This window comes from Lissotriton helveticus, chromosome 3_1 (genome assembly GCF_964261635.1).
Source record: "Lissotriton helveticus chromosome 3_1, aLisHel1.1, whole genome shotgun sequence".
Classification (NCBI taxonomy): Eukaryota; Metazoa; Chordata; class Amphibia; order Caudata; family Salamandridae; genus Lissotriton; species Lissotriton helveticus.
The window spans coordinates 1,656,368,203-1,656,392,334 of NC_136061.1; the positions used below are offsets into that span (position 1 = coordinate 1,656,368,203).

Below are 24,132 nucleotides of genomic sequence, written 5' to 3' on the forward strand. Positions count from 1 at the left end.
TTAAACACTCTCTAAGCTAGGCTGAGAAAACTCTGTAAAACTCGGGTATACTGTCTGAACCAGACTTTTTCACTGATGGAAGACAAGCCAAAGTCAACAAAATTTCCTACCACATTCGGGGCCCCTCCAGAGTTCCCTGCTCTACCTCACCTGATTTGTCATGGGGAATTGTATTCAAATATCAAAGTATATCAGATTCATCTCCCTTGGCACTTTCCATATAAAGATCTTGATTGTATCTTTCAAATGCTGCCCTAATACTAGCGGGATCCGACCATCCCTAGCATTGGCTCTATTATCTCCCATAGCTCACTTTTTACGGTTTTTATTCTTGTTCTTGTTAGCCGCATTCATATACTTTTTCCTTCCTAACAATAAGTATATCCCCAACTTTTTTACAGCTATCAACGATTGCAGCTTTTGCAATGGCTACTCCTAATTGTACTTCCTTAACTCCCTGCCACGTAGCCATAACTAATTTCTCTCCTTCCAAAGCTAAAACTGCCTACAGATCGCTCATCTTTGCTTCTCTTTCTTCCCTCCATTCAGCATAGATTGCAGTCTCCCCACGTATGCCTGCCTTCTGTGAGTACCAAACTGCCCCTAATGGGTTGCCCTCTACATTTTCTTTAAAACAAGGTTGTTATCCACTTATTCATATGCACACGATGCTCTTCATTAACTAAGAAAGCACTTTCAAATCTCCACTCGGCTCTTTTTCTGTCTAATCCTCCACTCTTTATCTCCAGCACTAAAGGGTTAGGGTCAGACATAACCTGTGGATAACTTTCGATATCACATATGTGCATTAAAACTCAGGAACAAGTCCAACCAGGCATGATATTTATGAGGAGCTGAATAATAAGTAAACCTGTGTTCAGTGGGTCTCCTGACCTGCCACTAAATCTGGGCGGTAAACTCCACTTGCGGAGTTCAGAGTTTTTGTCACTCTGGACTCCACTTTGAGGGTGGCGCTTGATAAAAACTCTGCCTACGCAGCGTAGCACAGTTTACCTTCACCCACCACTACTGTCTGCAAAGAGTAGTCAGAAAAAAATCATAAAATTGACTTGGGTTTTGCTGAACTTCTGAATAGATCATCTACAGGAAAACAAAATCAGCTTGTTAATTGTTGTCTTTCCCGGGTTCGATCCTCTGTCAAGAAATACAGCGTTTCACTGTATGCTATGGGCGCATGTGTAGAGGTCTGTGAATCTTAAAAGAAGAGTTGTAATCCAATCCTTTAGATTATAGAAAAACTTGTAACTGAACAAAGTGACCTAGTCTCCTGAACACAGGACAATTTTGCGAGCCAATGCACCGGGCTGTGATGTCACCCCTGGGGCCGGGTTCAGACTTCAGATACTCCCAGAACAAAGTCATGTCACGACGTTGGGAGGATGGATGGGGCCTGCTGTATGCAGGAGGGGTTAGGTTGGATGGGTGAAGGGCAAGGGCCTCCAGCTGTGGCGGAAGATGGCAACGCTAATTGAACGCTGCGTGTCAAGCCTCGATCTAGACAAGTATCACCATGGCGATGCTTGTCTAGATCGAGGCTTGACACACAGCATGTTCACTTCCTCTTAGAGTGCTCCGAATGTGAGTGGGCAGAGTTAAGCACCCCAGTGGCACCAACTGGCTACGCTTGCTGACTGACGCAGCAGCAGCAGATAAGACGAAGCACCAATAGGAAATCTTTCATTAGTGAAACATCGTCCCATCTCCACCCCCAGGCACTGTTCCGCTAACATGGGGCCGAGAGCTGAGGCATGAACACACTGAAGGAGGCTTTACAGGCTGTCTGCGGAATAAGTTTTCAACCTTTTAGTTAAAAAAACGTGGCAATTGGAACCATGGTGTAATATTCTCCATTCCTTTTCAATAATCAACAGTGTTCATCCTCTAAAGATTGAGTTATCTGCTTGAAAGTCATGCGCTGGGTAAGATTTCAAGCATTTTTAGTAGTGTGCGTCGTAGAGTTGAGGAACTCTGCCCGTTTGCAGAATTCCATGGAATTCCACTGAGTTTTATGCAACTCCACGGAATTCTGCGTAGTGCAACTCCGCGAGCTTCGCCCACCCTGCCTGCCACACATCCATGAGGCAGTGATTTTGACAATCCCCCTCAAAGGCTGAAGCACTTTAGGTTTCCTCCCAGTATATACGTAATGGCCCTCCCAAGACCAATTCCCAGGCAGGTTAATGTTCAGAACCCCTCACAGAATAATCAGTAAAGGCCACAGTGTCATCTACTTCGAGAGCCAGTAGAATAACCCAGGTTTGTCTGCAATATGCCCATAAATAGAGCATATAAGAAACCTTTTCATAGCGGATTAGAATTCCGCAATAACCTACCTACCATGATTGTCTACCTGTACTTGTTTAAATTGATTACATGAGTGGCAAGCTAAAATTACCCCCCTCAATAACCTTAAACCTCCGGGAATAAAGCAGCTGTCGTCGTGACCCTTCAATGTGAGTCTCTTGAAGGCATGTTATACCAGCATGCAAAATGTGAAGCACCAATGCAACTCTGTCTTTTTCCACCATCATTAAAACCACAAATATTAATCATTGCGATTCTTAGCTTACCCATAACCAACTTTGAACGAACCCAACAGGGTACACTATTTCTTCATTAATCTCCCAGACACATGACAGGGAGGCCCTACAAATGACCACCTTGCCCCTTTTAGATCAAATCGCATCTGCTTTTGTCCACCTATATGTGAAGCAACTCTTCCCGCCCCTCCCCACACCACCCCCCACAAAACAAGCATTTACAATGCAATAGGTCTCGCAGCATTAAAGTTTGAGCTATTGCCATTGTATATTACAATGTGTTGCATTAATTTGTTATCAAACTCTGAATTGTTTTATAAAGATTGATTGCAAACTGTCAAATGTTGCTGAATAGTAAGCAACGTTGTGAATAATATTATTGGCTAGTCATCCTTGGGTACCAGAGTACTTCACTTGAGGCAGAGGTATTATCTTTAGACTACAGGTGCCGGTGCCGCTTGAGCTAGAAACAGGGCCAGCCACTCACTACTCTGCACTCACTACTCACCACTCACTACTCTGCACTCACTACTCACCACTCACTACTCTACTCACTACTCACCACTCACCACTCTGCACTCACCACTCTGCACTCACCACTCTGCACTCACTACTCTGCACTCACTACTCTGCACTCACTACTCTGCACACTCACTACTCTGCACACTCACTACTCTGCACACTCACTACTCTGCACACTCACTACTCTGCACACTCACTACTCTGCACACTCACTACTCTGCACACTCACTACTCTGCGCACTCACTACTCTGCGCACTCACTACTCTGCGCACTCACTACTCTACTCTATATACATATATTTTGCTTACATACTGCAGCTGTCTGTTTGCTCTGCTCCTAAAATCACTATACGTGCTAACAATTCTGAACTGGATAGTAACTCTCCATTAGTATTGTGGCTCACTGGCCATATTAAATTGCAATTGCTTTTTTGCAATGTTCATTTACCAGTGTAATTGTTGACTACAATGACTGGCTGATTCGAAAGGTTAATACCTGAAAATGAGAATTACTATTGGAAAAAAAAACGTCTAGGATGTTATGTGCACCTACTAGCTTCTCAGAGTTCATAATATGGCTTTCCAAAATCAGAGTTTCGCCAATTTCTGCTGTTAAACTCGTCAATCACCCACTATTCAAAAGCAAGTTACATTTAAATGGAATTGTTTTCTTAACAAATACACGACCCTTGACAGACAACATTTACTAAGAAATGGACGAGGGGATTAGGAGGCAGAATGGGGGCAAAGTAAACAACTGGTGTTACTATTATCCAGCTCATCTGGACTCATGTCATTAACTTTATTAGCATAAAAACCTGGCCAGTTACATTTTGCCCACAAATTTCCACAGTAAGAACATGACCATAATGTGCATGTTTAATGCATTTTGTCAGCACAGCAGTTTAAACTGTGTTCTGCATGTATGTATCCTGCGAGTCTGACCTTGCAACGTTGATACACTAGCAGTTGGTTCGTGTGTCTGCTGAAGAGCAGCGGGTCTAAGCTGCAGGTCAGAAGCTTCAATCATAGTAAGATCTTACTGGGTGATCATTTATATTCAATGCTGCAAGACAACTCATTAGGTAATGCATTTGCGAAAAAGACATACCTATAACGCAGATGGCACAAATATACACTGCTCCGAGGTTAGAGGATACTGAATGGGATAAGTTCAGTTAACATACCTGCCAACTCACACGGTGCCACGATTTCCACCCCCTTCACTCATTCCACCCGGTGAAGAGACGTAATCACACGGTGGCATGGAAAACGAACTGAAAACCACTGTAAACAGGAGGTTTCAGCTCATTTTCGGAGGCTTTGAAGTGCAGACATCCATTAGGAGATGTGAAAACACCAAAGGACATCGGCACCAGCCTCAATGACCCTTTATTACTGTTTGATAGGCGCGGAGGGGGGGCTTGGTGAGAAGCTCTCAGCACTTAGCCCTGACCCCGCCTCACACTGTGGTATCAACGTGTAAATTGGCAGGTATAGAGTAAGCAAATCATAATATCAAGTGCTAATAAACGAATCACTATGCTTTCTGCAATTATTAATTTAGACCCATAATACATTGCATAAATAATAAATTCTCAAGTGCTACTAATCTTGCCTGCCCTCACCACAGGATGCGCCACATCTTCCAACAATTCCTGCAGACTCCTGATGTTGCTCTATGCGCATTTTTGGCAACTACCGTAGAAAATAGCACTGATAGAAAAGAGGTTTTCATTCACGGTGGGTAAATATCCTCCAGACAGGAAGCGCTTGCGTTGAATGAATAACGAGAATCCGTTTCCAAGCCGTCTAGAGCCACCACCTTTGGGCAGAGATACGTTATCGACAGAGCCGGTATTTTTGAGTTAAGGACCCACAAAAACAAAGAGAGCCACTATTGCTCGCTTATACTACATGCCCCCCCAAAAAATCAAACAGAACGGAAAAATCACTTTAAGGGCGATTCGAATAATCTAACGTACTGCTGTATTTTTATTGGCAGAAGCAGAACTGCTAAGTTTAAAAAAATATACACGGGACATTTTTCTAAGTCACATTTACTTAGCACTGGCCCTATGCGCTCTCACATTTTACACGGCATGTCTCTCTGAGGAAGGCGGCAGCCGCTGTTGAAGGACAGGGACACACTTCCACCTAAAGCCATGTCCGCGGCTCGCGGCCCCCCACCAGCCCGCTGAAAGCCCCACATACTTGCGGGCTGGCACTGCTCGACGAGGGGGCGTATTTTGGGCTATCGGCGCGGCGACGGTTAGCTCCAGCGTTTGAACGGCCAGCAGCGCTCGTGAAAGGGGCCGGTGCAAGTTTACTACTTCTACGCGACTGGCAGAGGCGGCTCATTATCATAAAAGGGGTCGGGCCTGGCGGGCGGGGGCCGCTTCTTCCTCCTTCCCCAGTCCAGGCACAGCTTCTACGCGACTGGCAGAGGCGGCTCATTATCATAAAAGGGGTCGGCCTGGCGGGCGGGGGCCGCTTCTTCCTCCTTCCCCAGTCCAGGCGCAGCAGCGGAGTCTGTCATAGCCGAGCCCCCGCCTTCCTCCGGTCCGACCGCGGGTCTTTGTTATCCGGGCCCTGCCTGCGACACCCGAGGTGAGGTGGGAGCACCGACCACGCGCGTGAGGTGACTGAGGAGCATTGCCCCCGCGCGTGCGGTGACGGGGCGCTTTATGGGAGAATTACCGCGCGCGCTAACGGCACACACTTGATGTGTGTATGCGCATGCGTGTGTGCTTCACAGGAGACAGCGCCTGGCCGCAGCGCTCGTGCGCGTGTCACTTTCAAATCGCCTCCAAGGCGATGCGCGCGGCCAGGACTGTCTCCTGGGAAGCACACATGCCGACAAAAGGGGCTCGGCGGAGACGCGCTTCGCGCGGCTAGCCGAGACCTAAAAATGAGCAGCCAGGCCCCATGCCTGACTGATGACACCAAAGAGACACCCCTGCCTCCGGCTCCCCTCCACCTCCAATCACTAAATGCAAACATCTTTATACAAGAGAAAGCAAACATTAATACAACTTTTGCCCAATACACAGACATCTAAACCCCACCACCTCCTTCCTTCATAACAACCTTGTTGTTCAGCCAACCCCAAGGAGAGAAGGAGAACAAGGGTATGACTAAAACCTTGTGTACCCTATTACTATTAACCAGAGGTAGTGCCGGGCCCTCCCACAAGCTCTTTTGAATATTCCTGGGCTTGTATGCAAGAAGTAAAACTACGAGTACGCCTATTAAATACAATTTTAACCTTGCAGGACTTTGCAAATATACTTCAGCACCAATGTGCAAAATGAGGACTAGCAAAAAAGGTGACCCTCTCATGCTCTCTTTTTGCATTGGAACAGGCCAAATCAGAGATTACTTCTCTTAACAATAAGTTCCCAGAATATACAAGAATAGCACGGGCCTGCCTTGTACGTTAGACTGGTGTTTCTGCATCATTAGAGGAAATTGATGAGCACGTTGCACCTCCACCTCCCAATTCCAATTACTCCGTTTTGGAAATTCTCTTTTCAAGCGAGTCACCATAAAAGCTCTTGTATCCTTCCCATCCACTTTCCTGAATCCCCAAGAATCTTAAATTGTACCCGAGTTGATGTTCTATCTTCCATAACACATCCAACATCATTGCTTCTTGTGATGACTTCCGAGTTTTTAATGCATTAATCTCCAGGGTCTCAGTCAGTCCCTACACCATTGTGATCCTTTCTGCGATGTCTGAGCAGGTTTTGTTTACCTTTCTTACTGCTCCCTGCAGTTTTTTAGGTCTCGCTCGAGACCTATTGCTGTGGAGTTGCCTCTGAACGGAGACAGTCCGGGGCACGCGCGGCGTTTCGGTTCTGTGGACGCGCACACAGGCAGGCACTAATCTATCTCTCTCTCTCTCTCTCTCTCTCTCTCTCTCTCTCTCTCTCTCTCTCTCTCTCTCTCTCTCTCTCTCTCACACTCACACTCACACTCACACTCACACTCACACTCACCACTCACCGTATCGGCGACCTCAGTCACCACTCCTGACTTCTGAAGCTCAGTCGCAACTCCAGTCCTGACTTCTGCAGCCACAGTGCGACAGCTGTGACGCTCCCGAACTTCCGGTTTCGGGATGTGCACGCTCACGGCTCGTCTCTTTTGCTGCCATGCCTCTCTGAAACGAGGAAGTGACGTCAGGTCTTGTATTCAACAGCAGAGCCCCAACTTTCTATCCGCCCAAGACGCAAGCCTCTGTTCACGGCTTGTCTCGCCCAGAAAATGTCTTGCCTGGTCTAGCTGTACTTATTAACTTGTTGAAGATAACTGTCTATTTTGGCTTCGGCTTGAGAGACTTAAGGCTGTGAGGAGCCACAGGGACGTGTAATTGCAGAGACAACGCTGGAGACTATCGAGAACATAAGGTGTTGCAGTGGGAAAGGGCAAATTAGGCTGGGCTGGCAGGCCATACCCATCATGCACCTTTGTGGTCACCTGCACTGTGTGCTCCTCCTCGCTCGCGCGCCCCCCCCCCCGCAGTCCGCTCCCCACCTCTGTGGTCACGCGCACTACGCTTCTCCTCGCTCGCGCGCACCCCTGCCCGCCCGCTCCGTGTCCCTGCTAAGATACGGCCGCTCCCCGCCGTCTGGTTTGCTCCGTGGTAAACACATTACTGAAATATTAGCTTACGGTGCAAGGCTTCCAGGCAACGGGCCCTTAATTGGGAGCGCGCCGGGGCTCCCCTGCTGCGTAAGTGCGGGAGGCCTATCGGTTATTACTGGGAGACTCCGGGCTAATGGGAGCTGCAAATGCTTTCACATGCAGTCTGAATTAAATGCCTTCGGAGGCCTGTCCTGCGCTGACAATATATCTTCAGACACGGGCATTTTATTAGGAAGTCAGGCCCACGAGGGTCCTTCGCGCGGGATATTATACCGTGAAAGCCGAAGCACAGCTCTGCAACCGGGTGTGGAAATTCAGAGGGTCTCTGCCCTAGTGACCCTCCGTGGCCCTAGTGACAGCGCGCGTCTGTTTATAAAGTGGCGTCATTCGAGTGTGGCATGTACACGCCTCTCGAGGCTGCTGGCTGTGTTGGGTTAGCAGAGTAATGTCTCCTGCTTGTTGCATCTTGAGTGATCCTGTAAGGGGGTCGCTTCTGTGTCTTCACTCCCCTAAGGTGTCTGCGTAGAAGTTCCGGTGCAGCAGGTACGATGATGCAAAGTGTGCGCCTGCCACTTGACCGCACCAGGCTGAGGGGCTGACCTGGCAAATTGTGCTCCTGTGGGAGAGGAGGTGAGGTGGGGGTCATCCTCTATCTATAACTTGAATCATGTAAATGAAAACAAGGGTTTTACAGCCTGTGTGGCCAGAGGTGTTTACTGAAGATATGGAACACATCTATTGTTGTATAGTGGTGGCAAGTTTTGTCTGCGCGAGTAAAGAGATCTTGTTTTCTCCTTCCTTTCAGACAGACCCTGCTTTCACGCAGATTATTTTCTTACTGCAGTGGTTTTTAACTCTTTCGTCAGTATATGGTGATGTTTGATGTTTGTTTTATTCCTGTAACAGTTCTCTCTTGTAACGAAACTGGTTCTATTGTGAAGCGCTCTGACACCTTCGAGTAAAGTCCGCGCTTTATAAAAATGCATTGAATAAATAAAGTGTCTTGGGGGCTAATGCAGTGGCTGGGCTCCGCGTGTTAGTAGTAGTGTTGGCGTGTCCTTCGTCTCTAGAACAACCCTCGCGTTGTGCAAATGCTGTAATTGACGTGGTCCTTCAAACGCAAGAACCGCACACGTGCTAGTTTTTGGCGTATTTAATTTATTGTGTACGTTTAAAAAAAAAAATTGTCAAACTAGTCCTGACTAGAATGGGGAGATCCAGTTATGTGTAGCTGTTTTGAGAGCAAGGGCACCTATCGGTACCCTTGTCCATGTGTCTGGAGGAGAATTTCAGGCAATTGGGAAGCCTCCTCCTATATATTTTGTTAATTTGTTTTTCGTGATTTATATATGCCCTCTAATTCCACCGTATTAATCTAATCTGTGGTGCAACGTAGTGTTTCATGCAAATGGGAATGTTAGCGCCCGGCAACTGCTTATTACGGAATGTATCCAATGTTAAATGATTTTCTTACTCGTACTGATGAGATGCAATTGACCCTCAATGCACCGTGCTATTTAAATGGCGTTTTGGAGGGTTGATGAGCCCTAATTAAGAAGTGGGTGGCATCGGCGCGAATTAGTTCCAATTGTATACGGCGCTGTAATATGCGTGTGTGTGTTCCATAGCGTAGCTTTTACTCGTTATGTTTGATAAATATGGAAACAAAATGTGGCTCGTGGCATGTCGCATTACTGGATTGGTCTCAACATAGGGCCGCCCGCCCCTTATGACGTGTAAATGTGGAGGTTCCTCCACCCTCAACCGCCGAAAGTTGATTTAATTTCCATGCACATTTGGCTTTCAAAAACTCGTTTATATGATACGGAATTTATTGGCCGTATTGACTGTAATTGAAACAGACGAGTTTTAATTAGTTGAAATTGTCCCCGTTTTTTTTTTCCTTACTCTGTAATAAATGGATACTTGGGGTGGGGGTATATAACCAAGTTTCTGTGGTTCTAATTGATATTTTTTATTAGGGTAATGTGGTTTAAATCGTGTACATGATTTATGTATGGGGAAGTCTCAATTGTTGTCTAGTAGATGCTGCAGTCCGTATCCGACATGTCTTATGTGTTTGGGGTTATCTGCTGGGGTAAGCAATTATTTCGTGAACTAGTTAGCTTCTTAATTTAAGATATGTTGAGCGCTAAGTTTCACTATTAACCTACTTTATATTCACTATAAATTCGTTATCGTTGTGGATGGCAGATGAACATATAGTAAAAATTCGAGGATTGCCATGGTCCTGCACGCAGGAGGAAGTGCTCGATTTTTTTTCAGGTGCGTATGTTTCAGGAGACCCATGGAAACGAGGTTATTATGACATAAATTATATTTAATTTAATAGAAATTCACGCTCATTCAAAGTTGCCTTAATTAGCTTTTACAATTGACATTATTAACGCTAACAATTCTTTTTAATTCTTAAATTGGGGTGGGAGCCAGCATTTTGAGTGTTAGATGGTTTTAATTGATCCGTCGGTTTATGTGATAGGAAACTGCTTAATGCGTCACATTCCGACCATTGAAACCACTCAAAGTGGGTGTATTGAATTGCATGCGACATTTGATCTAGAACAGCTACTTGGCGCAAGTTCTTAATTTGGGGGGGAATAGGTCGATGCATATCACATACACATGACTGGTTTATATCGGGGTGGTGTGGGAGTAGTTTAATGGCAAACAATTGTAGTTGGGCCTATAAACATTTGCTAGATGTGTGGATATTGGAATCTGCGTTCTTTTATTGGAATCGGGTTTAAGATATTTATTTTTGTATGTTAACAGAATGCAGCATAACTGGTGGTCTCAATGGAATTTATTTCACCATTTCCAAAGAGGGATGTCCTACTGGAGAGGCTTTTGTTGAGTTCGAGACGGCAGAAGACGTGAAAAAAGCACTGACAAAAGACCGTAAATACATGGCAAATAGATATGTAGAAGGTGGTTCTTTTTTCAGTTTTTTTAGGTCGAGCTGGCGTTGGAGCGCGAAGCGCTCCCGCCAGCGAGTTCTATAGTCACCGTGTTAACTGGCAAGGGAGATAGAGCTGTGCACGAGCCGCTACTGGCCTGTGCACGAGCCGATTCAGCTCTGTGAACGCGCACGTCTCCGGAAGACGTGCTGCGCCCGAGCCGCCTCCCGCTTGTTCTTTCAGCAAATATTCTCGGAGCCCTAGGGCAAAGTTACCGAACAGCACAACAGGTAGGCTTTTTACATTTATGAAGACAGTATGATAGGCCTCGTACACACACCTCCCCTTCCAGTGCCATACTAAATCAATCTAGCAGTGTACCCTAGGTATTGTTGGGTACAGAGTATTTGAGATCTTGCTGTTGGCTATGGGCTATTAACGATGAAAGTATTCTCAAGCTTTGTCGGCGCAATTACATATTTTGTGATGATCATCGTGATTTCCTGTTTGGGTTTTTCGGATCCAAGAGAGGTGTTAACAGTCGATAAAGTTGATGTTTATAAAACTGTAATAAAGCGTCCTGTCTCTTTTTTGTGTTAACTGCTCATTTGTGAAGTTTGAGGTAGGCGAACTTGACTGCTTGTTTTTCACAGACGGCGTGCTGGAAATGTTATGCAACAGAATGAACTTGCTTGAGTGCAAAGTCTTCTAACTGTAGAACCTAATGTGTGTTTTCACCTCCCCTCAGTCCTTGATCAGGACACGGGGCTGCGACCATGCGATGTGTTTAACTTATTCACAAATGGCTGCTTGAGGCCAAAGTACGCACACCCTCCTCCATTAATGGGTTGTTACACAGCCTGTAAAACGCGGCAAACAATGCCAGTGGGAAGGAATGCAGTTAAGTCTGGAAACTCCACCCTCCAACTCCACCCTCCAACTCCACCCTCCAACTCCACCCTCCAACTCCACCCTCCAACTCCACCCTCTAACTCCACCCTCTAACTCCACCCTCTAACTCCACCCTCTAACTCCACCCTCTAACTCCACCCTCTAACTCCACCCTCTAACTCCACCCTCTAACTCCACCCTCTAACTCCACCCTCCAACTCCACCCTCTAACTCCACCCTCCAACTCCACCCTCCAACTCCAACCCCACTCTCCAACCCCAACTCCAACTCCACCCTCCAACTCCAACTCCACCCTCCATCACTCAGGGCCTCCACAGCATCACCCAGGGCCTCCACAGCATCACCCAGGGCCTCCACAGCATCACCCAGGGCCTCCACAGCATCACTCAGGGCCTCCACAGCATCACTCAGGGCCTCCACAGCATCACTCAGGGCCTCCACAGCATCACTCAGGGGCACCACAACATCACTATGCGCTACCAGAGCATCACTGAACGCCACAGCATCACTGAACGCCACAGCATCACTAAACGCCACAGCATCACTCCACGCCATCACAGCATCAATCTGTGCAACCATTCAACTACAACTGGTTCAAATATGTTCGCTCAATGTTTAAGCTTTATTACAAATGTCACAAAAAGATGTTAATATTTCACTTCTGATCTTGGATTTTCATCACAATAAAATACACTGAACATATTCTTCACAAAAGTTATTTACAAATGTTTAAGCTATTGCCATTATAAATTACAATCACTTTTATTTAAGTATTATTTATTAAAAAAAATTAAAAGCCATTGTTATTTGTAATATCAATACATCTAAGTCATGTAAATACAAAACATGTTGCATTACAAATGCTATAGCTGTCACTTTTGCGAAAGATATAACTATTGGCATTGTAAATGACAAAGCTATTAATTTAGCTATTTTCAAAACAAACACATAAATAAAAAAATTGTCATTTACAAGACCAATAGCTCAAACTTTCCTAATGCGAGACCTATTGCATTGCAAATGCTTGTTTGTAGCCAGACAAGTATGCCGGCTTTCACTCCAGGATTCTTCCTGCAGTTGCTTAATGGGATGAAAAATGACTGCTAGTGTCTCCTTTACTGTGCCAGACTGCCTGGTTGCAGACTCCGAGGCTTTACCACCCACATTTTGCTCCTTTTCAGTTTTTTCCTCTGTATATACCTGCTGGGTAGCAGAGTAACCCCATCTCAGTTTCTCCATGAAGATTCCATCACTGCTCCCGTCCATGCCCTCGCTAGAGTTCTTCTTTCTTTTCTTCTTTTTACTGACATTCTGCTTTGGGTTAAAGTCAGCTGCCTCGTCCGGCACACTACTAATACAAGGGTCAGAGCTTTAGCCTTAATGACTGTCTTGTCTCCTTTTTTTCCCCTCACCCTTCTGCTCCTTACCAGGTTTGCGACGTGTAGAAATCGTAGTAGGGGCGGTAGTCAGGTTTGCAGTCGCAGATCTTTTAAATCCCTGGCCTGGCATCTTACATGACAAGCATATCACCAGTGTTTGCAAGAAAAGCCTAGCAAGCCAGGCAAAGCTCTGCACCCCTTTTGATCACCGCAGTAAGCACAAAATCGTTCAGCACACTCTGGCTACTGTGTCTTTGAACGCGTTTCCTTTGTCATCGTCCTACATCCAATGCTGGCTCCACTGCACATTCTCTCACGAAGCTCCCATCAGAACGGGCTAGAGAGGCGAAAAGGGAGTGCCAGGAGACTGGGCGTGTCACTCGGGCGCCATCTTGCTCCGCTGATGTGCTGCCTTCTACACAAATCAAGCCTTATCATGCAGCACAAATGTCCTATTTCTGGTTCTAAAAGTTGACTCTGCATTTGTTTCACTAGGCATCCTTAAAGACCTATGTTGTGTTATAAGAGCGGAAGCCTACTGCGGGGAAAAAAAAAATCTGATATTTTGTCACAATCAGTGGTTATCACTGTTCTTAGATTTTGTCGCTACTTCGTGTGTCCATATCCCACGAGAGAGTGGGTCATCTTTTGGAAAAGGACTCTCACCCAAATCATCATTGTGGCATGCTTCATCATGGAGTCCTGGTCCAGAATGTAAATACATCCGGATGGGCGCACCCTTTGCTCAGGGAGCTCTTGACATGCTTTTTTACACAGGGAATGTACACGAAAAAAAGGTTAAAAATGACTCTAGGTGTTGGACCTGGCCTCGTGGCGTGGTTCCCCCCGTTCCTCAGCACCCTGTTAGCCTAGCCTGCACCCAGAAGCCCCTGGTCGTCCTGCTCCCTGTACGCCCAAACTCCCTGCACGACCCCGCCAGCCAACGACCAGCTCCGCATGCCCCCGGCCTCCTTCCCGGCTCCGAGCGCCCAGAGCCTGCATCACCCCACAGGACTCCCAGGCAGCCATTTTCCCTTCCCAAGGTCCCTGACTCCCTGTGCCTAGCATGACCCCGGCCCCAGCGAAACTTAGACTCCAAGGCGCGCCAGTCCCGGCTGGGGGGTAAAGGGCTCCCCGAGTGAGATAAGACAGGGAGTTTCGATTGCCCCTCCGGCCTCCCCTGAGAGACTGGTTTCTCTCACACCTCTGGCCTTCCCCTGTGGGCCGGTTTCGATCGCACCTCTGGCCTCCCCGAGTGCTGGCTCCAGACCCTGCTGGGCGTCAGATAATTCCCGGGCGCATCTTCAAGAGGATCAAAGAGCCAACCGACAGACCTCTCCCACGACCAGCCCCCAAGGCATGAGACCTCCTCCTGTGAGGGTCCGGACATCAAAGGGCCACTGGACTATATCAAGGCCCGCCTAACAACTAGCGAGCAGTTGTATCCTGGACAAGAAAGCCCTGCTGATCTGATTGCGGCTGACCCTTGGGGAAAACGGAACCTTCGAACTCTTTGAGCCCTGCTGATGCGGTCGCGGCTCCTTCTCGTAACACGGAACTGGAACATCGGAGCCCTGCTGACGCTGTCGCGGCTCTTCCTCGGAAAGACGGAACTAGACCATCGGAGCCCTGCTGACCTCGTCACGGCTCGAGCTTGAACTACAAAGATCTTCGTGAAACCTCCGTAGCCCTGCTGACGCTGTCACGGCTCCTCAAGAACACCTCCGGATCGAGCCCTGCTGACCTCGTCGCGGCTCGAGGAGTACTCTGGTCCGGCTGGACCATGGACGCTACCCACACGACCTGAGTCAACTTGAAGTGAGTGAAGTAGGCTAGTACGACCATCATCTTCTGTATCCCCCGGCTAGAGGGTGGAGAGCTGTGCGCAGGGTATGCTTCGTACTGGCCTAAAGACTGAGACTGTCCCGCTTCCCTCTTCCCGAATTCCTGAGACTTTACGATCTCTCGATCGCTTGTAAATAAGAGTGCTGATTCCTTTCTACTGTTCATAAAGAACTTGTTACTGAAAACCTACGGTGTGGTGTCCATTCGTAAGTGTGGTGTGAGCTCAGTGTGTACTATCCTAGACTCGAAGTCCTCCCCGGTGAGGACCTTACGTTAAGACTCAGCATTATTTGTGGGAGAGGTGGTTCCCGGGGTGGTCGGGTGAGCATAACCTGGCCCTCTGAGATCGCCCCTTCTAACATTGGTGGCAAGCCACGGGATAAGAGCCTACGTCTAGGGATCGTACAGTAAAACGACTGACACACTACCTGAACGAAGAATAACCATGAGCCTCATTGTAACAAGCGAAAAGACCACATTCCAGAAAGACCTTCTGGAAGAGTACACCCACCGAGAACTGAAGCAATTCTGCAAAGACTTCCACATCGCTACCACTGGGTTAAGTGCCAAAGAGGACTTCCAAAAAGCCTTGACAGCATGGGTAGAGGCCGGAGCCCATCTTCCCCCGCCAGAAGGAGACGGTGGAGAGGGAGGGCCACAGACCGAAACCCGCGACCAAGAGGGTGAGGGAACCGATTCCCTGACACGGAGTCCCAGCACGGAGAGAGGTCTGTCACCGGAGGAGATGACAGACTGAGAACGCAATCGAAGCCACGAGCTAGAACTGGCACGCCTTAAAATGGAAGGGGAACTCAAGTTGGCTGAGAAGAAACTGGCCATCGAGCAGTTACGGCTGCAAGGAGAACTGGAGGAGAAGAAGCTCCAGAGGGAACACGAAGGCAAGAGACTCCAGCTGGAGCACGAGCACGGCCTGAAGGAGATTGAACTAAAGGCCCGGAGTGGAGACAACCGAACCTCGGAGAACCGAGAAGCCGTTCCCCCGGCGGAACCAAAAGTCCACATCCCCAAAGATGTGGTAAAAGAGTACTACAAGAACGATGATATCCAGCAATGGTTCAAGGCCTACTAAGTCGCCATGACCTCCCACCGAGTTCCTCAGAAGGATTGGGGAGCCGGGTTGTGGGGTCGATTCCTGAGCGAGGGGAGAGACACCCTACTCGATCTACCGTCCTCCAAGCAAACCTCCTACAGCCACATGCAAGAGGCCCTCCTCACGAGATATGGGCTCACCCCAGAGATGTATCGACAACGTTTTAGAGACTGCAAGAAGATCCCCGGCACCACATGGGTAGAATATGTGGAATTGTACAGCTGGGCCTTGGAAGGGTGGATCAAGGGCAGCAAGGTGACCACTTTTGAAGGACTCATTGATCTCATCGCCTATGAACACTTATCATCCAATTGCTTTGTGGAACTGAGACCGCACCTTCTGGACAGCAAGTTGGCCGACCCCCGGAAGCTGGCTGTCGAAGCAGACCGCTGGGTGAGCACCAGAGTCCCCCGGGGGCCTGGGGGAGACTATGGCCGACACGAGCAAGGATCTTCCCGCCAGAGGGGAGGGGGAGTCCAGGGTAGACAGAGGGGGTCCCAGGCAGGGCCCCAACGAAGCCCCCCCAGAAACCAGTCCAGAACATCTCCCCCCGCAGCAAGAGCCGGGTTCCCCCCAGCTAGACAAGGAACCAGAATCAGCAACGCCTGCTACAGGTGCCAGCAAACGGGGCATTATGCCAGTGACCCCCTGTGTCCCATGCTCAAGAAACTCGCTGCTGCAGGTCCCCCCCGCGCGCCAGCTAGCCACAGTAGCCTTAGAAGAGGAAGAGTTCGAGGATCCAGAAGGGTGGGAACCAGCAGCCATGACTTTAGTCTCCCTGGGTGATAGGGAAATGGTCCCCGGAGCCCCCTTGCCAGATAACACTGAAAAATACCGACAGCAGGTGACCGTCAACGGGCACCGCATAGGGGCGCTCCGAGACACAGGGGCCAGCATTACTACAGTAAGGTGTCACCTAGTCACCGAGGACCAAATTGTACCCCACGCCTCCTGCAGGGTGATCTCAGCAGACAATTCCGTCCACACCTGCCGGATAGCTCAGGTCCCGTTTGAGTGGGAGGGCGTCTCCGGGGAGTTACGAGTAACGGTCCGCACCGACATGCCTGTGGACTGCCTACTGGGTAACGACCTGGAGAGCTCCCCGTGGAAGCAGGTAGAGCGAAGAACTCACCTGGAGATGGTGGGCCTGCCCGAGTGGGCCTGCGTGAACACCCGAGCCATGACCGTCCGACTGTCCACCCCCGAGGGGGTAGAACCCGAGAACCCTCGCCCGGTCTCTGACGACCCGGAGGGCAGCGAGCAATCCAAAGTCCCCGGGCTTCCCACCAGTGAGAGCATTGACCCCGACGCAGATCCCCTAGGCCCTGTCGTCGAACAGACCCCGAACTTGGACGACCTTCCCGAGTTAGCCCAGTGGCGCCAGGAAGGAGGACCTTCCCGAGAAGAATTCTGCCTGGAGCAGACCTCCTGTCCTTCCCTGGTTGGGCCGCGACAGCAGGCCGCCGCCCAGGCCGCCGGTGACCAGTCCGGCTCCCACCTTGTCTATTGGGAAAACGGCCTCTTGTACAGTGAACAGAAGTCCGCCGAGCTAGGGTCAGCCCGGGTGCTGGTGGTACCCCTACGCTTCCGCGGCTTCCTCCTGAACCTGGCCCATGATGTGCCCCTGGCGGGACACCTGGGACAGGACAAAACCTACCACCGCCTGGTCACTCACTTTTACTGGCCCGGCATGCGCTCCGATGTGGAGGCCCACTGCAAGTCCTGCCCCACGTGTCAGGCCAGTGGAAAGAGCGGAGGGAGACGCAAGGCTCCCCTCCAACCCTTCCCCGTGGTCAGTACCCCCTTTGAACGGGTGAGAATAGATATCGTGGGGCCTCTAGACCACCGGACCTCCTTAGGCCACCGGTTTTTCCTCGTCCTGGTGGACAATGCCACCCGATACCCCGAGGCCATTCCCCTCCGAACGGTGACGGCACCCGTAGTGGGGCGGGCCCTCATGGGGATCTTCTCCCGAGTGGGGTTCCCGCGAGAAGTGGTGAGCGATCGAGGGACGAACTTAATCTCCAAGTACATGAAGTCCCTCTGGCAGCAGTGTGGAGTGACGTACAAGTTCACCACCCCATACCACCCCCAAGGTAACGGCCTGGTTGAGTGATTCAACCGGACCCTCAAGGGAATGATCATGGGTCTCGAAGAGCCCCTGAGGCGCAAGTGGGACGTCCTCCTTCCCTGTCTCCTGTTCGCGTACAGAGAAGTCCCCCAGAAATCCTTGGGGTTCAGCCCCTTCGAGCTGCTCTATGGGCACCCCGTCCGGGGGCCCCTCAGCCTGGTCAAAGAAGGTTGGGAAACGGCGGCCCCAGAGCCCCCGCCCGATGTGTTTCGATACATCTTGGCCCTCCGAAATCAGACTCGAAAGTTCCAGGAACTGGCCGAGGCAAACCTTGAGGCTAGTCAGGAAGAAATGAAACGCTGGTATGACCAGAATGCTACTCTGGTCGAGTTTCAGCCCGGACAGCAGGTCTGGGTAATGGCCCCAGTGGAACCTTGTGCCCTTCAGGACAAGTGGACCGGGCCATTCAAGGTGGTAGAACGTAAGAGCCAAGTGACCTATCTCGTAGATGTGCAGTCCCCCAGGAACCCCTTGCGGGTCCTCCATGTGAACCGCCTCAAACCCCACTTTGTGCGGTCCGAGTTGAGTTTGCTCCTCGCCACCGACGACGGAGCAGAAGAGGACACGGAGTCCCTCCCCGATCTCCTGTGTACGAAAGAAAAAGACGGCTCCGTAGAGTGAGTGAGTCTCTCCTCCTCCCTCACCCCCGAGCAGCGCGAGGACTGTCGCCAGTTACTGGGACAGTTCTCTGACCTTTTCTCCCTCATCCCCGGCGTCACCAGCTGGTGCGTCCACGACGTGGACACCGGGGACAGCCCTCCGGTACGGCACAGAGCCTACCGCGTCCCTGACCGAGTCTGGGCCTGCATCAAGGCCGAAGTCTCCCAAGATGCTAGCTCTGGGAGTGGTCGAGGCCTCTGACAGCCCATGGGCCAGCACCGTGGTCCTGGTTCCGAAGGCGGCCGCCCCCGGCGCTGTTCCCGAGCTAAGGTTCTGCGTGGACTACCGCGGGCTCAACGCAGTCACCAGAACCGACGCCCACCCCATTCCCCGAGCAGACGAGCTCATTGACCGCCTAGGAGTGGCACGCTATCTCAGCACGTTTGACTTGACCAGCGGATACTGGCAGATCGCACTCACCGAGGGGGCCAGAGAGAGATCCGCCTTCTCCACCCCGGATGGTCACTACATCTTCCGGGTGATGCCCTTCGGGATGAAAAATGCCCCCGCCACCTTCCAGAGGCTGGTTAACCAGGTACTGGCTGGGTTGGAGGAATTCAGCGCCGCGTATCTAGACGATATCGCGGTGTTCAGCTCCTACTGGACTGAGCACCTCCAACACCTCGGGGAGGTGTTGAGAGCCCTGCAGAGGGCGGGTCTCACCCTCAAAGCCAGCAAATGTCAAATCGGACAAGGGTCCGTGGTCTACCTGGGGCACCAGGTCGGGAGCGGCCTAGTGGCACCCCTCCAGCCCAAGATTGATGCGATCGTGGCACTGGAGGCCCCCACAACCCAGACAGAAGTACGGGCATTCCTAGGGCTCACGGGGTACTACCGAACATTCATAAAGGGATACGGCAGCATCGTAGTCCCCTCACGGAATTGCCTTCCAAAAACCAGCCAAAGAAAGTTAGCTGGACCCCCGCCTGCCAAGAGGCGTTCGAAGCATTGAAAGACGCCATGTGTACTGCCCCTGTACTACAAGCCCCTGACTACTCCCGAGAGTTCGTGGTCCAAACAGACGAGTCCGAGCATGGCATCGGAGCAGTCCGGTCTCAAATGAACGAGAGCGGCCTAGACCAGCCAGTGGCATTCATTAGCCGGAGGTTACTCCCTTGAGAGCAAAGGTGGAGCACCATCGAGCGGGAGGCCTTCGCGGTGGTTTGGGCCCTGAAGAAGCTGAGGCCCTACCTGTTCGGTACTCACTTCCGGGTCCAAACCGACCACCGACCCCTCCGGTGGCTAATGCAAATGAGAGGGGAGAACCCCAAACTGTTGCGATGGTCCATCTCCCTCCAGGGCATGGATTTCACTGTGGAGCACCGGCCTGGTGTTGCCCACGCCAACGCAGACGGCCTGTCCCGATTCTTCCGCCTCAGTAAAGAGAACCCCCAAGGGGATGGGTAGTTCTCTCCGCCTTTCAGCTGGGGGGGACACGTGTTGGACCTGGCCTCGTGGCGTGGTCCCCCCCCGTTCCTCAGCACCCTGTTAGCCTAGCCTGCACCCAGAAGCCCCTGGTCGTCCTGCTCCCTGTACGCCCAAACTCCCTGCACGACCCCGCCAGCCAACGACCAGCCCGGCATGCCCCCGGCCTCCTTCCCGGCTCCGAGCGCCCAGAGCCTGCATCACCCCACAGGGCCCCCCGGCAGCCATTTTCCCTTCCCGAGGTCCCTGACTCCATGGGCCTAGCATGACCCCGGCCCCAGCGAAACTTAGACTCCAAAGCGCGCCAGTCCCGGCTGGGGGGGTAAAGGGCTCCCCGAGTGAGATAAGACAGGGAGTTTCGATTGCCTCTCCGGCCTCCCCTGAGAGACTGGTTTCTCTCACACCTCTGGCCTTCCCCTGTGGGCCGGTTTCGATCGCACCTCTGGCCTCCCCGAGTGCTGGCTCCAGACCCTGCTGGGCGTCTGGGAATTCCCGGGCGCATCTTCAAGAGGATCAAAGAGCCAACCGACAGACCTCTCCCACGACCAGCCCCCAAGGCATGAGACCTCCGCCTGTGAGGGTCCGGACATCAAAGGGCCACTGGACTATATCAAGGCCCGCCTAACAACTAGCGGGCAGTTGTATCCTGGACAAGAAAGCCCTGCTGATCTGATCGCGGCTGACCCTTGGGGAAAACTGAACCTTCGAACTCTTTGAGCCCTGTTGACGCGGTCGCGGCTCCTTCTCGTAACACGGAACTGGAACATCGGAGCCCTGCTGACGCTGTCGCGGCTCGTCCTCGGAAAGACGGAACTAGACCATCGGAGCCCTGCTGACCTCGTCGCGGCTCGAGCTTGAACTACAAAGATCTTCGTGAAACCTCCAGAGCCCTGCTGACGCTGTCGCGGCTCCTCAAGAACACCTCCGGATCGAGCCCTGCTGACCTCGTCGCGGCTCGAGGAGTACTCTGGTCCGGCTGGACCATGGACGCTACCCACACTACCTGAGTCAACTCGAAGTGAGTGAAGTAGCTAGTACGACCATCATCTTCTGTATCCCCCGGCTCGAGGATTGAGAGCTGTGCGCAGGGTACGCTTCGTACTGGCCTAAAGACTGGCAGTTCGGGCTGGACTGTTCCCATGAGGCACAGGGTCAGACTGATTTGCATATAGCCATGTCTGAACTGGGGTGGCAGAGTGGGCTAAAGAACGGTGATGGATTAAACCCTGATCTTTTGACTGGGTGTGAGTGTTTGATTGTTTCAGATGCTCCGTCCATCACCACCCCCTTTTGTACTGCCTCAAGCCTTTGCCTGTGGTCAAAGGTGATCCACCTACTCTACATTGCTCCATTTACAATCTGGGAATGGTGTCTGCTCCATTTACAATCTGGGAATGGTGTCTGTGTATTATCAGTCAAAACTACTACATTCGAAAAGCAAGTAGATCATAAACAAATCAAGCACAAAGAATCAGGCTGTGAAACACACTGCACATCACAATCCCTAGTGAGTTAATAATGATATCCACCCCTCTCTTGGGACCTAGAGCTGCATTCCGCCCTGAAAGCCAAGCCCCTAGATATTATACGCATGAGTTGGAAACACATGCTGCTCCTCCTTTCCACTAAAAACGACCTGATGGTCTAGTAGGCATTCTGCCCCCTCCTACCTCTGACTCCAAAAGGGGCTGAACTGCCTGAAAGAAATGGCTTGTCTGTTCCTGGGGAGTTGGGGGTGAGAAACCAAAATAAACATATTTCCCTTGGGGGATGCAACTGTTAGCCAGGTGGCCACTCTCCCCACAAACACGGATGTCCCTATTGTTCTAGTGGGGTTACGTGGTGGTAGATCAGCCTAAAAAAACAATGATCTGCCTCTAGATGAGATACCAAAACAAATGTATGCCCCTTGGGGAGTGCAACCTTAACTAAAAGGCAACTTCCCCCCACAAACAAAAAGAGAGTGGTGGTCCAATGGGACATTCCTGCTGAGGGATCGTGGTCCCACCTATGATCTCATAGCAGGAATGCTCAAAAGAGAGACACTGGGGAATGAGAAGTTTCTACTTTTCCCCCAGTGTGTCTCTTCTCTTGTGGTCTCACGACCTAGCGAATTTTACCAGATTTAAGTCCTACTTGGAGATTCGAAATTGCTTCCAGCTCTTCTCCGACCAGTTTTGTGAAGTCGGTGCTCTGTACTCTCACTGACATCAAGACCTTGCCAAGGGAGGGGGTGGCAGCAGAAACCCTTCTGATGTCATCCCCATGAGAGGGTGGGGCACTGAGAGTGGATCACCGGTGCTTTCCCTGAGATCGAGTGCTAGGACGTGCTAAACTCATGGTTAGCACCTGAAAAGCTGTGCTAAGGACTTGTCAAGCACATGCTTAACACACAAGACGTTACAACTGTGACTTGGTTGTTGAAAGAGAAAAAAACATATGGATTATTCTATCAGATGTTTTCTTAGAGAAAAACTGTAACTAGCATGTGAAAGAAGGAATATGGGTTAATTCGATTGCCAATATAAAAGGAGATCTACACTTGCTATATAAATGCTTCTAATTCTATATAGATAGAAAATGCCATACTGCGATCTTTTCAATAAGACCTTGTAAAATAAAAAATAAGAAGTAAGTTCAAATATCCCTGCTTTGATGGTGCAGAAAAAATACAGAATAATAATCTGGGCAGAAATGTACATTAAATGTGGAAAGTAAACCTCATGAACTCTTGCAGATTTGTGAGGACGTAGAGCCATGATGACTGAATCAATCAATTAAAACTGCTAAAAGGGCTTGGCACTTGAATGGGTACGTTTCACATGCCTTCTGTGTGCACACCTGGGCAACCAGGCTTCCTCTATGAATGGTATGGAGAATCCATAAAAAAAAGTATGCTAGAGTTCGGCTACAGTTGTGGCATTGCCTCCTTGACAGTTGAAATGTTCTACCAACTTTCAAAATGGCAGAATATCCAGTGCAATTTACTTTTTAAAAGCATGCTGCTGCTACCGAAAAAATATGTGATTTTCTCTTTCACCTCCATTAAAGATTTGAAGGAAAAGCATATTTGAAAATGTCTTTTTTGTGCAACACAGAGTTTTTTCTATTGAAGTGTCTGCGTCTTGATGAGATGAAAGCTTCAATAGGAAAACTACCAAAATGAAATGTAGCAGTTTTGGTTTTTGTCTGTGATAATAATTTAAGTTAGGTGTTATTAGGTGGATTGTGAAAATGTGAAACACTACAAAAAATATCAGAGGAAGCAGGAGCAACAAGGTTGTTGTAAAGTATTCATAAAGATCAATATAAAGCATGTCAGTTTTTAGCTAGTTCTGTTTTGATTCTGGTGTGATTTGTGGCAAATCTAAATGCTGAATAACCATTTCTTTACCATTTGCATCAATTGTGGTTTAGCATGTCAGATCATAGGGCTGCAACTGGCGTAATACATTAGATCTTTCACCTTACTGACGGTATTTTAGTAATTATGAAATTGCATAAATAAAAAGGTTTAAAAATGTTTTAAATTGTCATTTGTCGTCCTAGATACGCGTTAAACAAGAGATTAAGTTCTCGGATGATGCTGAACAACAGGAAGCCGAGAGAAATCAAATGCTGCTTGAACCAGTTGATTTGCAGAAAAAGAAGAAACGGAAACAACGTTCACCTGCTAAGGTAATTGTGGCAGGCATACACAAAATAGTTTTTAAATGGAATCTTGTCTTTACTTAAGAAAACTTTGGCTTCTGTGTGCTTTCTTGTCTTTTGATAGACTATACTATATTTAGTTATGTTTTAATAGAGTTTTAATCGGTTTTCTTCCTCTGTTTTCCAGAGTTACACATGTGGTAGTTATTAAGTGCCTATGTATGCTATTGAAAATCATTTGAAGTTTACCATGAATGATTCTTTCTAAGACCTTACATCCTAGTCACAAGATGTTAGTGTTACTTATGAATAGCTCAAGTAAAAACAATGTCCTCACATCAGACCATTTGTCACAAAAACGATTGGA

At 49.5% G+C, this 24,132-nt stretch overlaps 1 protein-coding gene across 1 annotated transcript in view; it reads left to right on the top strand.

The window, feature by feature from the left end:
* Positions 1-24,132, top strand: part of ZNF148 (zinc finger protein 148) — a 171,343-nt gene that overhangs the window by 49,144 nt on the left and 98,067 nt on the right. The window contains exon 3 of the mRNA XM_078682438.1: positions 23,664-23,792. Coding sequence (XP_078538564.1) covers positions 23,664-23,792 — 129 coding nt within the window. The remainder of the gene's footprint in view (positions 1-23,663; positions 23,793-24,132) is intronic.